This window comes from Pseudophryne corroboree, chromosome 1, assembly GCF_028390025.1.
Source record: "Pseudophryne corroboree isolate aPseCor3 chromosome 1, aPseCor3.hap2, whole genome shotgun sequence".
Classification (NCBI taxonomy): domain Eukaryota; kingdom Metazoa; phylum Chordata; class Amphibia; order Anura; family Myobatrachidae; genus Pseudophryne; species Pseudophryne corroboree.
The window spans coordinates 136,255,057-136,269,067 of record NC_086444.1 but is presented as its reverse complement, the minus strand read 5'-3'; the positions used below and the strand labels follow the sequence as shown (position 1 = coordinate 136,269,067).

General features: G+C 45.2%; 1 protein-coding gene across 2 annotated transcripts in view; it reads left to right on the top strand.

Annotated features, from left to right (window-relative positions):
- Positions 1-13,677, top strand: part of SREK1IP1 (SREK1 interacting protein 1) — a 278,208-nt gene extending 264,531 nt beyond the window's left edge. Inside the window, exons 4-5 of one of the 2 annotated variants that reach the window (XM_063963145.1) lie at positions 12,340-12,409; positions 13,151-13,677. In XM_063963145.1, coding sequence (XP_063819215.1) covers positions 12,340-12,409; positions 13,151-13,361 — 281 coding nt within the window. In that variant the 3' untranslated portion in view covers positions 13,362-13,677. The remainder of the gene's footprint in view (positions 1-12,339; positions 12,410-13,150) is intronic. The other variant, XM_063963148.1, reaches the window with a different exon arrangement.
- The last annotated feature ends 334 nt before the right edge of the window (positions 13,678-14,011 follow it).

The following is a 14,011-nucleotide window of genomic DNA, read 5'->3' as shown; positions in this document are numbered from 1 at the left end:
TGAGTAAGTTCAGACCTACTCAGAAACTGCACAATCTGTTTTTGTACCGCTCGGCTGCACAGGCGTTCGCACACTTGCAAAGCGAAAATACACTCCCCCATAGGCGGCGACTATCTGATCGCAGCGCTGCAAAAAATAGCTAGCGAGCGATCAACTCGGAATGACCCCCTTAATACATTGGCTCACCTGAGGCGTCTTCCTTTAGTGTGGAAATTCTCTTCATGATATGTGTGCAGAAGGCATTCCGTTTAGCGCAGCTTGTTTTGTAATGAAAGCATATACTGTATAGACCAGTTGGTCCATATATGTCTACATCACTTACAGACCCTCTGGGCACTATGGATGTAGTCCTTTATGTGCTCTGCCGTTTACAGCAGGTCTTAATTGTGATCGGTCTGTTGCCCTCTTACCTCATTGTCTTTCTGTTTACACCCAGTATTTGTTTCTGTTTTTTTCCTCTGTGGGCCTGACTTAGAGATGTACAATGTTGATATGGTATGTAGTGAAATGATTTTTTTTTTTGTGTGCATATAAGTCACACCGCACATGTGCCGCGATGGTCTTGCAGTTGCAGAGAGGATTTATTTGCAAAGTGATTGACAGAGATCTTTGGTGGGAGGTAATGGGGCAGTGGTGACTCTAACGCAGTTGTGTCACAGTTTGCAACTTTGATACCATATGCAGTTGCAAATGATTTTGGTGTCTTACTTTCAGGACCATAGATAGGATTACTCGGATGGTTGATGTTTGTCCATTGTGCGTCCGATGGTTACATCTTTGTACTCCTGCAGCACTTTCACTAGTGAGGTGCCTTGGAGTAGCTCTGGCTGGTGTTTTTTTGGGGGTGTCACGCGCCCAAGACTTGAACCCCTGAGATTGTTAGGGACCTGCAGTACAGTGGAGTCCCGTGACGGGGGCTGCAGGCTTAAATGCATTCCTTAATACATTAACTACAACTCCACTGGTTACTGTTATGCAAATTGGATTATTATTCAGTAATGTTTGTATAGTGCACCGGCACTCGCTCTCTCTCTCTCCGTGTGTAGCACTACAGGTCTCAGCTGGTAGCACCTTCATTACTGGCAGTTAGGATGTGCAATCTAGGGCCCCCTTTCCTTAGATACTCCTGCAGCATGACAGAGACACTGCCCTCAGCTGCGACATTTGCGTATTTTCGCCCAGGCGCTGCATACAAATCACTGCTGCAAATGATTTTGCGTATTTACATGAGTCCTGTGTTTCCAATTCTAAAGCGTGACAGAATATGCTAGATGTTTATAAAGCATAAGATAATACAAAATCTGGATGTGCTATAGGAAACTGAAGTGCCGGTTTGTGCGCGCACACCTTTACATTCTAACTTGCGATCCAGTATCTGCTGAAAGGATTGTGACTCCGTACACACTCCACGGATTCTTTATCACGTAATCGGATCTGGGCCGATCGCCTAACATCAGCGATGTATGCAAACTATCGGGCCCTATAGCTATAAACATAGTACTGAAAATAAAGAAGAGAAAGAGGATGTTATTTTAAACGTGACTGCTAGCTGAGCTTGGGGCAAATCCTCTTACGAGTACGAGTAGTAGTGGTTGCAAAGGGAATGATCTGTGGGATTGGGGGTACAGTGCATATGAAACAGCTTGTGAAGTGTTCATTAGGTTTGAAGAATCCTGAAAACATCAAACTGGTCAGATCAAAATTGGTGATGCGAACTACACATCCGACCTTTGTCAGAATATAGGAGGTCATTCCGAGTTGTTCGCTCGTTATTTTTTTCTCGCAACAGAGCGATTAGTCGCTAATGCGCATGCGCAATATCCGCAGTGCGACTGCGCCAAGTAAATTTGCTATGCAGTTAGGAATTTTACTCACGGCATTACAAAGTTTTTTCTTCGTTCTGATGATCGTAATGTGATTGACAGGAAGTGGGTGTTTCTGGGCGGAAACTGGCCGTTTTATGGGTGTGTGCGAAAAAAACGCTACCATTTCTGGGAAAAACGCGGGAGTGTCTGGGCGAACGCTGGGTGTGTTTGTGACGTCAAACCAGGAACGAAACTGACTGAACTGATCGCAGATGCCGAGTAAGTCTGGAGCTACTCAGAAACTGCTAAGAAGTGTCTATTCGCAATTCTGCTAATCTTTCGTTCGCAATTTTGATAAGCTAAGATTCACTCCCAGTAGGCGGCGGCTTAGCGTGTGCAAAGCTGCTAAAAGCAGCTTGCGAGCGAACAACTCGGAATGACCCCCATAGTGTTTAGTATCCCTGTGTCTCACGGAAAATTCCACTTAGAGGCACCAGTTCCCTACAGTTATCATCACTGCAGTGCTATATCCACAGACACGTTTGGTGCTTATAATGTGTTTGTTTACGCCATCTATGTACTTAATGTAAAATGCTGTTATTGTGTGTTTCTACGTATTCTCCTGCTTCCTAAAACAGCCGAGCTGAAAACATTATTTCAATATAAAAGCCAGAAAGAAGATGCCAATTACTCATCCGTATTCCAGGATTACACATTATAATGGCTTTTCATATGCTTCGACTTTACAGTCTTGTTTCAGGGCTACAGTTTTTCCTGTACTTCCGATTAAAAGCAATTTAGTTAAGTCTTAATGAATAAAATACTGTAGGTTTATAATATGTTGTTTTCAAACAGCGTATTGTTATTAATAAATAACATTTAGATGATCATTTTGCAAGGTTTTGTTTTCTCGCATTTGCTTGTTTTGCTGCTATAAATGTGTAGTGCTGGATACTTATTTACACGTCACCTGAATGATTAAATGTTGCATTTAAATCTTAAGGGCTGGATTGAGGGTGGTGGAAGCCCAGGAGCGGCAAAGTTGTGGAGGCCCCCACTGCTATACTCCTGAGCGCACCCCTAACACACACACACACCGACCGCCCATCCACCAACCATACCTGTGCATCACAGAGCCTGGGCGGACCACAGCGGGAGACATGGCCGGCTCAGCCCCAGTGTCTTATGGGAAGTCACTGCACTATCCCACGAGACTCTGTGGGGCAGATGTATTAAGCCTGGAGAAGTGATAAAGCAGTGATAAGTGGTAGGTGATAACACACCAGCCAATCAGCTCCCAACTATCCATTTACATAATGGAGCTGATTGCCTAGTGTGTTATCACCTTGCATTTATCACTGCTTTATCACTTCTCCAGGCTTAATACATCTGCCCTTGTATACACAGAGGAGCTCCCTGGCTGTCACTGTTAATGAACAGCTGAGCTGCCAAACAGAGACACCTCCGATTCAAACAACAGTGTGTGGGGGCCCCTCTGACAACAGCCCCTTTAGCCCCTGCTTTAATCCGGACTTGTAAACCTTAAAAGGAAATATATAATTTCTCTAACGTCCTAGTGGATGCTGGGGACTCCGTAAGGACCATGGGGAATAGACGGGCTCCGCAGGAGACATGGGTACTTTAAGAAAGAATTTAGATTCTGGTGTGCTCTGGCTCCTCCCTCTATGTCCCTCCTCCAGACCTCAGTTTGAATCTGTGCCCGGACGAGCTGGGTGCTGTTCAGTGAGCTCTCCTGAGCTTGCTGTAAGAAAGTATTTTGTTAGGTTTTTTATTTTCAGGGAGCTCTGCTGGCAACAGACTCCCTGCATCGTGGGACTGAGGGGAGAGAAGCAGCCCTACTCTCTGAAGATAGGTCCTGCTTCTTAGGCTACTGGACACCATTAGCTCCAGAGGGATCGTACACAGGATCTCGCCCTCGACGTCCGATCCCAGAGCCGCGCCGCCGTCCCCGTCGCAGAGCCGGAAGACAGAAGCCGGGTGAGCATGAAAAGCAAGAAGACTTCGAAATCGGCGGCAGAAGACTCCGGTCTTCACTGAGGTAGCGCACAACAGTGCAGGTGTGCGCCATTGCTCCCACACACACCTCACATACTCCGGTCACTGTAAGGGTGCAGGCGGAGGGGGGGGGGGGGCGCGCCCTGGGCAGCAATTGTGACCTCTTTGGCAAAAGTTTAGCATATATACAGTTGGGCACTGTATATATGTATGAGCCCCCGCCAAAAATTGTACATTGAAGCGGGACAGAAGCCCGCCGTCGAGGGGGCGGGGCTTCTTCCTCAGCACTCACCAGTGCCATGTTTTTTCTCCACAGCACCGCTGAGGGGAAGCTCCCCAGCCTCTCCCCTGCAGTACACGGTAGAAGAGGGTAAAAAGAGAGGGGGGGCACATAATTAGGCGCAAAAATCAATATAAACAGCAGCTACTGGGTTAACATTAAGTTACTGTGTTATTCCTGGGTTAATAGCGCTGGGGTGTGTGCTGGCATACTCTCTCTCTGTCTCTCCAAAGGGCCTTGTGGGGGAATTGTCTTCAGATGAGCATTCCCTGAGTGTGTGATGTGTCGGTACGTGTGTGTCGACATGTCTGAGGTAAAAGGCTCCCCTAAGGAGGAGATGGAGCAAATGTGTGTGTGAGAGGGTGTCTCCGTCGACAACGCCGACACCTGTTTGGATATGTGTAATTAAGTGCTAAGGTGAATTTATTGCACAAAAGATTAGTGAACAGACAGGAAATCTACCCATGTCTGTCCCTATGTCGCAGAGACCTTCAGAGTCTCTCAGTGATCACTATCCAAAATAATAGACACTGACATCGACACGGAGTCTGACTCCAGTGTCGACTATGATAATGCAAAGTTACAGCCAGAATTGCAGGAAAGTATTCAATATATAATTATTGTACTAAAAGATGATTTGCATATCACTGATGACTCATCTGTCCCTGACACAAGGGTACACATGTTTAAGGGGAAGAAAGCTGAGGTAAATTTCCTCTCATGATGAAAAAGAGCGGGAATCTCCAGACAAGAGACTGCAGTTTCCCACAAAGAACTCTCAGGGAGTATCCTTTCCCTACTAGGGCCAGGATACGATGGGAATCTTCCCCTAGGGTGTCACGTTTGCCCAAAAGGTAGCCCTGACTTAACAGCTATCCTCAGGGATCCTGCAGATAGCGTGCACATTCTGGTACACTACTCAGACCGGCGATTGTGTCGGCATGGGTTCATAGCGCTGTAGCAGCGTGGACAGGTACCTTATCAGCAGATATTGAGACCCTAGTATATATATAGATAGATAGAAAGATATATATATATATATATATATATATATATATATATATATATATATATATATATATATATATATATAGATGCTGTCTTAAGATATATATATCTAAAACGTGCCCAAAGAGACATTAGTCTACTGGGTTCTAGAGTCAATGCTATGTCGATTTCTGCTTGACGTGTCCTGTAGAATATGCAATGGACAGGTGATTCCGACTTAAGAGGCATATGGAAGGCTGAGGATTGTGTGGAGAAGGGATCTAGGACCTGGTCTCCACAGCTATAGCTGGTAATTCTGATCGTTTGCCTTATATTCCTGCACAGCCTAGGAAAGCACGACATTATTAAATGCAGCCTTTCGATCACAAAGAAACAAGAAAGTCCGAGGTGCGTCCTTTCTTGCCAGAGGCAGGGGCAGAGAAAAGAAGCTGCACAACACAGCTAGTTCCCAGGAACAGAAGTCCTCCCCGGCCTCTACAAAATCCACCGCATGTCGCTGGGGCTCCACAGGCAGAGCTAGGCCCAGTGGGGGCACGTCTTCGTAATTTCAGCCACAAGTGGGTTCACTCCCTGTTAGATCCCTGGGCAATAGATATTGTGTCTCAGGGATACAAGCTGGACTTTGAGGAGATGCCCCCTCACCGACGGCCCTGCCAGCTTCCCCCCACGAGAGGGAAATAGTGTTAACTGCAATTCACAAATTGTATCTTCAACAGGTGGTGGTCAAGGTTCCCCTCCTTCAACAAGGAGGGGGGTTATTATTCGACCATGTTGTAGTCCCGAAACCGGACGGTTCGGTCAGACCCATATTGAATTTAAAATCCCTGAACATATACCTGAAAGGGTTCAAGTTCAAGATGGAATCACTAAGAGCGGTCATCGCAAGCCTGAAAGGGGGAGATTTTATGGTGTCTCTGGACATAAAGGAGGCATACCATGTCCCCATTTATCCACCTCATCAGACGTACCTCAGATTTGCGGTACAGGATTGTCATTACCAATTTCAGACGTTGCCGTTTGGTCTCTCCACGGCCCCGAGAATCTTCACCAAGGTAATGGCGGAAATGATGGTGCTCCTGCGGAAGCAAGGTGACACAATTATCCCGTACTTGGACGATCTCCTCATAAAAGCGAGATCAAGATAGCAGTTACTGAACAGCGTATCACTTTCTCTGGAAGTGTAACGGCAACACTGCTGGATTCTAAATATTCCAAAGTCGCAGTTGGTTCCTACGACGCATCTGCCTTTCCTAGGCATGATTCTAGACACAGACCAGAAAAGGGTTTATCCCCCGATAGAGAGAGCTCAGGAGCTCATGACACTGGTCAGGAACCTATTAAAACCAAAACAGGTGTCAGTGCATCACTGCACTCGAGTCTTGGGAAGGATGGTGGCATCATACGAGGCCATTCCCTTCGGCAGGTTCCATGCGAGGACTTTTCAATGGGACTTACTGGACAAGTGGTCCGGATCACATCTTCAGATGCATCGGTTAATCACCCTATTCCCCAGGGCCAGGGTGTCTATCCTGTGGTGGCTGCACCTTCTCGAGGGCCGCAGATTCGGCATTCAGGACATTCAGGACTGGGTCCTGGTGACCACGGATGCAAGCCTCCGAGGGTGGGGAGCAGTCACACAGGGAAGAAATTTCCAAGGTCTGTGGTCAAGTCAGGAGACTTGCCTTCACATCAACATCCTAGAACTAAGGGCCGTATACAACGCCCTACGTCAAGCGGAGACCCTGCTACGCGACCAACCGGTTCTGATTCAGTCAGAAACCACCAGAATTCTTCGCTGGGCGGAGACTCACGTAAGCGCACCGTCAGCAGTGTTCATCCCGGGAGTGGACAACTGGGAAGCAGACTTCCTCAGCAGGCACGATCTCCACCCGGGGGAGTGGGAACTTCATCAAGAAGTCTTCATGCAGATTGCAAGTCGGTGGGAACTGCCACAGGTGGACATGATGGCATCCCGCCTCAACAAAAAGCTACAGAGGTATTGCTCCAGGTCATGAGACCCTCAGGCGATAGCTGTGGACGCACTGGTGACACCGTGGGTGTTCCAGTCGGTCTATGTATTTTCTCCTCTTCCTCTCATACCCATAAGAAAAAGAGGAGTGAGAACAATACTCATTGTTCCGGATTGGCCAAGAAGGACTTGGTATCCAGATCTTCCTCTAAGACAGGACTTGTTGCAACAAGGGCCCTGTCTGTTCCAAGACTTACCGCGTCTGCGTTTGACGGCATGGCGGTTGAACACCGGATCCTAGCGGAAAAAGGCATTCCAGATGAGGTCATTCCTACGCTGATAAAGGCTAGGAAGGACGTGACCGCTCAACATTATCACAGTATGGCGAAAATATGTTGCTTGGTGTGAGGCCAGGAATGCCCCTACGGAGGAATTCCAGCTGGGCCGTTTCCTTCACTTCCTACAGTCAGGAGTGACTTTGGGCCTAAAATTGGGTTCCATTAAGGTCCAGATTTCGGCCCTATCCATTTTCTTTCAAAAAGAGCTGGCTACTCTACCTGAAGTTCAGACGTTTGTGAAGGGAGTGCTGCGTATTCAGCCCCTTTTGTGCCCCAGGTGGCACCTTGGGTTCTTAACGTGGTGGGAGTTTCCTGAAATCCCACTGGTTTGAACCACTCAAAACGGTGGAATTGAAATATCTCACGTGGAAGGTGGTCATGCTACTAGCATTGGCTTCGGCTAGGCTTGTGTCAGAATTAGTGGCTTTGTCACATAAAAGCCCCTATCTGGTTTTCCATGCGGATAGAGCAGAATTGCGGACCCGTCCACAATTTCTGCCAAAGGTGGTTTCATCCTTTCATATAAACCAACCTATTGTGGTGCCTGTGGCTACTACTGACTTGGAGGATTCCGAGTTACTTGATGTGGTCAGGGCTTTGAAGGTTTATGTAGCCAGAACGGCTAGGGTCAGGAAAACAGAATCTTTGTTTATCCTGTATGCTTCCAACAAGCTTGGTGCTTTTGCTTCAAAGCAAACTATTGCTCGCCGGATCTGTAATACGATTCAGCAGGCTCATTCTGCGGCTGGATTGCCGCTGCCAAAATCAGTTAAGGCCCATTCCACTAGGAAGGTGGGCTCTTCTTGGGCGGCTGCCCGAGGGGTCTCGGCATTACAGCTGTGCCGAGCGGCTACTTGGTCAGGTTCAAACGCTTTTGCAAAGTTCTACAAGTTTGATACCCTGGCTGAGGAGGACCTTGTGTTTGCTCATTCGGTGCTGCAGAGTCATCCGCACTCTCCCGCCCGTTTGGGAGCTTTGGTATAATCCCCATGGTCCTTACGGAGTCCCCAGCATCCACTAGGACGTTAGAGAAAATAAGATTTTACTTACCGGTAAATCTATTTCTCGTAGTCCGTAGTGGATGCTGGGCGCCCGTCCCAAGTGCGGACTTTTTCTGCAATACTTGTATATAGATATTGCTGCAATAAGGGCTATGTTATTGTTGCATCAGGGTTGAACTGATGCTCTGTTGTTCATACTGTTGACTGGGTAAGTTTATCACAAGTTATACGGTGTGATTGGTGTGGCTGGTATGAGTCTTGCCCTGGATTTCCAAAATCCTTTCCTTGTACTGTCAGCTCTTCCGGGCACAGTTTCTCTAACTGAGGTCTGGAGGAGGGACATAGAGGGAGGAGCCAGAGCACACCAGAATCTAAATTCTTTCTTAAAGTGCCCATGTCTCCTGCGGAGCCAGTCTATTCCCCATGGTCCTTACGGAGTCCCCAGCATCCACTACGGACTACGAGAAATAGATTTACCGGTAAGTAAAATCTTATTTAAATCAGTACTACAGTCTGTTTTATATTTTACTCCGATTTTTAATAATTACACATTGGAAAACATAACATTGAGTTACTCTCCCATTACAGCATTTTGTTAGGCAAATATACATTTTCATATGAATTACATCCAATTAGGAATGTATTCCACAATATCTGTTTTGACTTTAAGATCAGTGTAAAAGGTAATCTAGGGTAGAAGCAAAGCAGCTGCTCTCCCAGGACTTAGACATTCAACCCATAGAGTATATTGGGTATTCGCCCCATCCTGACCATACTTGAATGGACATCTGCTTTTGTATATAGATATTTATCGGGAGGCTTTCGATATGCCGGCTGTCGGGATCCCGGCGCTCAGCATACTGACGCCGGGATCCCGACAGCCGGCATTCCGACAACTATTCTCCCTCTTGGGCTCTCCACGACACCCCTGGAGGGACCGTGCCCGCAGCGTAGCGAGCCCGCAAGGGGCTCTTTTGCACCTGCTCCGCTGCTGACATGCCGATGCTTGAGATCCCGGCGCCGGGATCTCAAACATCGTTATAACATAGTACACCCATATTTATCATGTGCTCTACTCATTCACTGAGCTCAAATGTGGACTTGATTTAATGGCATAAATGGTCAGATTGAAGGGTTGTGTAGGGGGACAGAGACTTGTATTTAAATATATTTAATTGCACTTATCCATAAATGTCTTTATTCTTTACACTCCCATATTAAATGTCCCTCATTGTATGTTAGCCATAAGAATAAACTACCGCCGGCAAGTACATATACAGTATGAAGAGCATATTAATTTCAATGAAACGGACTGCAGACACTCAGAGGTCTATTTACTAAGCTTTGGAGAGACAGAGAAAGTGGACGGAGATTAAGTACCAGCCAATCCGCTCCTAACTGCCATGTTACAGGCTGGGTTTGAAAGATGACAATTAGGAGCTGGTTGGCTGGTACTTTATCTCCATCCACAGTTTAGTAAATAGACCCCTACATCCATAATTGATGACCTCTCTGGGAGGGAGCAGCCAGATGGGATGTGCAGAAGTAGTGCTACAATTGCATCATGCTACCACCCCCCACTATACAAAGCTAGAATTCCTTGCATTGTAAAGCAGGGGGCGGAGCCTCTATGAAGTAATTCACCCTGAATTGCATCATTGAACTGCTTAATCAGCCCGCTTCCCAAATGGCCAGCATGTAGGGGAACTGGCCTACTTTCCCAGGAGCCGGAGAGAGTCACCCAGTATTCAGAATAAGTATGACTAAGTATCACTTTACTTTCTAAAAGTAGGATTTATTGGGATTACTTTTAGTTGTGACCTCATGACTAAGGGCCTAATTCATGTTTGTACGCAATGGCCGACACTCACGCAACAGAGTGATTATCGGCAGACTGTGCATGTGCTGTGATTGCACTACACTTGTGCCAAGGTGTTGCTGCGATCCTGCTCGCAATGAGGATTTCATGGAAAAGTGGTGGACCGGAAGTGCCCATTTGGAGGTGTTTAACGGGGAGTTTACAGGGAAAGGTTGGAAGGCATGTCTTTGCCATTTTCGGGTCGTAGATATCTGCCGTCAGCTGTGATCATGTATGTAGAGAAACTCAGCACCAGCATCGCTACTGCCGCGTGCAGTCTGCATAGCCATAGACCAGCCCCCTACACACTTGCCAATGCATTCAATCTTGACGATGATCGATCTGAATGATGATCGATCATCGTCCAAATTGACTTGCCCTGCAAAGCGACGGAGAACCAATGATGAACGACTGTAGGGCTGCACATCGTTTATCGTTGCTGCATACACACTGAGCGATATGAACAATTTCTCGTTCATTACTAAATGAGATCGTTCGTATAGCCCACACACATCGGCAAGTGTGTAGGGCCCTTTAGCTTTGATGTTTCCTTTATTATGTATAGCTGCAAATGTGTACACAAATGCCAATGAGTTTGCAGTGGCTCCGGTGGGCATCTCTTTTCATTCCTGAGTAACAGCTTCGTAGCCTAGAAAATTGCAACTACATTTGCGTACAGACATGAAATAGGCCCTGAGACCTGACCAAGAGATGAGACTGCTGCATTTGCCGGCCAGAATCCATTGACCACTTTGCAGTGCGTAACAACGGATCCTTTTTTAGATTTTCTCCATTGTCAGCATTTTGTTTTGTGGGATTGGGTCATACTGTAGTTTATAGAGAAGCCGCCATTAATAAATATAATAAGGTTAACTTAACCGTGTCTTTCACAAATCCCACCAAATATTAGGATGCTGGTGCCCTGTACCTGTCCCACAAAACTGACGTGTTTATAAACAAAAAATATCAGAATCATTATAGTGCAGAATTGCCCAATACTATTGGCTCCCTCCAACTGAATCAGAAATGGGTTGTGATGGTGATGTAATGTGTCTGGGGTTAAAGTGGACCTGCCACCGTGCTCAGTGATTAAACTTTTTTTCACCTTACTATAGTGCTTATATAACAAGTTATAAATAAGTGTCTCAAGAACTCTGTCTGCCCGGGAGACAGCATTATATTCATCATTTTTGTGGTGGAATTCAATTGTTGGTGAATTGGTGTGGCATTTAACCACTTAACTGAAGATTTTTCCCTTTAAAACCGTTCATATAGTTGATTTTTTTAAAAATGTAATATAGTTTTGAAAAGTATTTTTTTAAATATTATATTATGCACATCTGCGAAACGGATCTCCTCGTCAAAAACTGGGAGACACAGTGGTCGAATGTGATCTGACCATTCCAACAGCAGTGGCAGCCAGATTCGCACCCACTGCCCAGCCGATCCGTACCCCCTTTCGTTTAAAAGCGGTCGCTATCCTATAGGGTAGCAAACAGTTGTGAGTGAGATCCCGCAGCCCCAAAAAGTGGAGTTGGATTTCATGGGAATTCGGCAGGCCAAACAAGTCGCCGGCAATTGAATTCCCTCCTCTGTATTCTTCAGCCCTAACAGCAGTAGAGCTGTAAGGTACAGTATAGACTAGAGCATCCTGCCCGGTGCTGTAAGCAGTGGAATAGACTCTGCCACCTCTTGCTGTGTCCCTTTTGTGCTCATTATGGGGCAACATGCAGTGGTCCCAATTAAATGTAAATTCCAGGACTCTACAGAATTGAGCAGATGGCACGAGGCACCCAATGAAATGCTGGTGTGTGATGGAAGGTGTTATTAAAATACATTTTAGCTACTGTACATCCAGTCTTGATTGCTATATGTTTTTGTTTTTCATGTTTTTAAATATTTTACCTGAAATTTCAATTCAGCTCATTCATTTTAAAATATGTTTGCAGCACTTGGAGATAATGTAGTGCTTAAATGCATCTGCTGTTTATCCTTCGCGAAAAGTGTTGGGGGGGGAGAGTTTGTACGTTTTTGTTTCTAAATACCCACTCTGCTTTTTATCAGATGTGGCAGACGTAGGAAAGAAGAAACTGAAGAAAAAGAGAGAGAAAACAAAGAAGAAGCTGAGGAAAAGGTAATTATTAAAAACTGTTTTGAAATTCTGGTGAATCCTAGCTATTGACAGCATTGCCCTTTTTAAGAAGGTGTTATGTATAAATCTATATTTTTCTTACTAAATGGAGCATTAGGAAATTAAACTGAAATTGGCCTTGTTTTTTAAATAGAATAATCGACTATATAAAGATGCCGACACAAGATGAATTGTGGTATGGGGGGGAGGGGGGGAGGGGGGGATGAGGGGGGGGATGAGGGGGGGGGGAGGGGGGGGGCACTGCACACGGGCATCCTCGGGTGTAAATATTATCCTAATGTGAGACACCCACTGAGATAATTGTTACCAGGAAGGCTTCTGGTCGCTTTATGGGATAAGTGTCAAAGGCTGATATTTGCTTGCAGACTATGGATTTGCAAGCAGAAACCAGCCTACCGTCTTTGTGCTTATAAGCGCAGCTCAAGCTGGTGTCGGTACATGTGAGTATTTGAATTAGTACCTGTAGTGTTGTTGAGAACACACATATAAGGTGAGTTTGTAAATCCACTTTGTTTGTCTTTTTCTCTTGCTTCTCCATCTGAAACTCTCCCCTAGTGTGGTAAATGACAGGGCGCTTGCTTTGAAACCAATAGGTAAATAAGTTTAGAAATGAGACAGAGGTGCCAGCTTCATCAGTTTTGTATGATGAACAAATGTTATTGCAAATATTCTAATATATGCTATAAGAACTTTTAGAACCTCATGCTATCATCTTCTAAATAGTTTTACAGTGCATGGTACACTTCATTGCAGATCCCATTCATCAAGTGAATCCGATGATGGTCCAAAACCGAAGAAAAAGAAAAGCGTCAAAAAAGTAAAAAGCAAATCCAAAAAAGCAAAACTACACAAGAAAGGCAAGAAAAAAAGGAAGCAGGAGCATCATTCTTCCTCTTCCTCCTCCAGCAGTTCAGAAACATCCAGCAGTGACTAAGGGATTCCATTTAATACCAAGAACAATGTACATACAAGTCTGGGGGATCCATCATTATGCAAAACAATCGCAACTGTTATTGAAGGTGATGAAAATAGCTTTAGCTGTATAACTGGGATTTCTGGCTTTCTTAGACTCTAGATTATTTCAGCAAACACTGCAGCATTACATTTTATGGTTGGCGTAAGCAAAAAAAAAAGTAAGGAACTCTTGACCAATACGGTGACACCGTTATAATCATAATGAATACAAAATCCATGTTTTTGTTTTACTGTACTACAAAAAACGCAATAAAGAGTAGGTCATTTTGTCTACATTTTCAGTGCTTTAATATTTCATTGATGGAGTTTTTTTCTGATTGTTTTGTTTTCATTCTATTGTTTAATCCGTGGAGTGGCACAAGCACATCTCTGCTGCTCTGTGCCACAAATTGGGTTTTTTATTTCCCTATACATATAAAAACTTCTATACATAAGTGAACCTTGAACGCTTTTCATGCTTTCTCAACCATTCATACGCTGCAGTTTAATGGTCCTCTTGAGCTGCTTTTGTTATACAAAGGGGTATTTCTATTGGCTACATGTTGAGCAGGTTATGTAAAACAATGGTGGGTGTCTTTTTTTGGACATTACCACATAGATTACACTGCT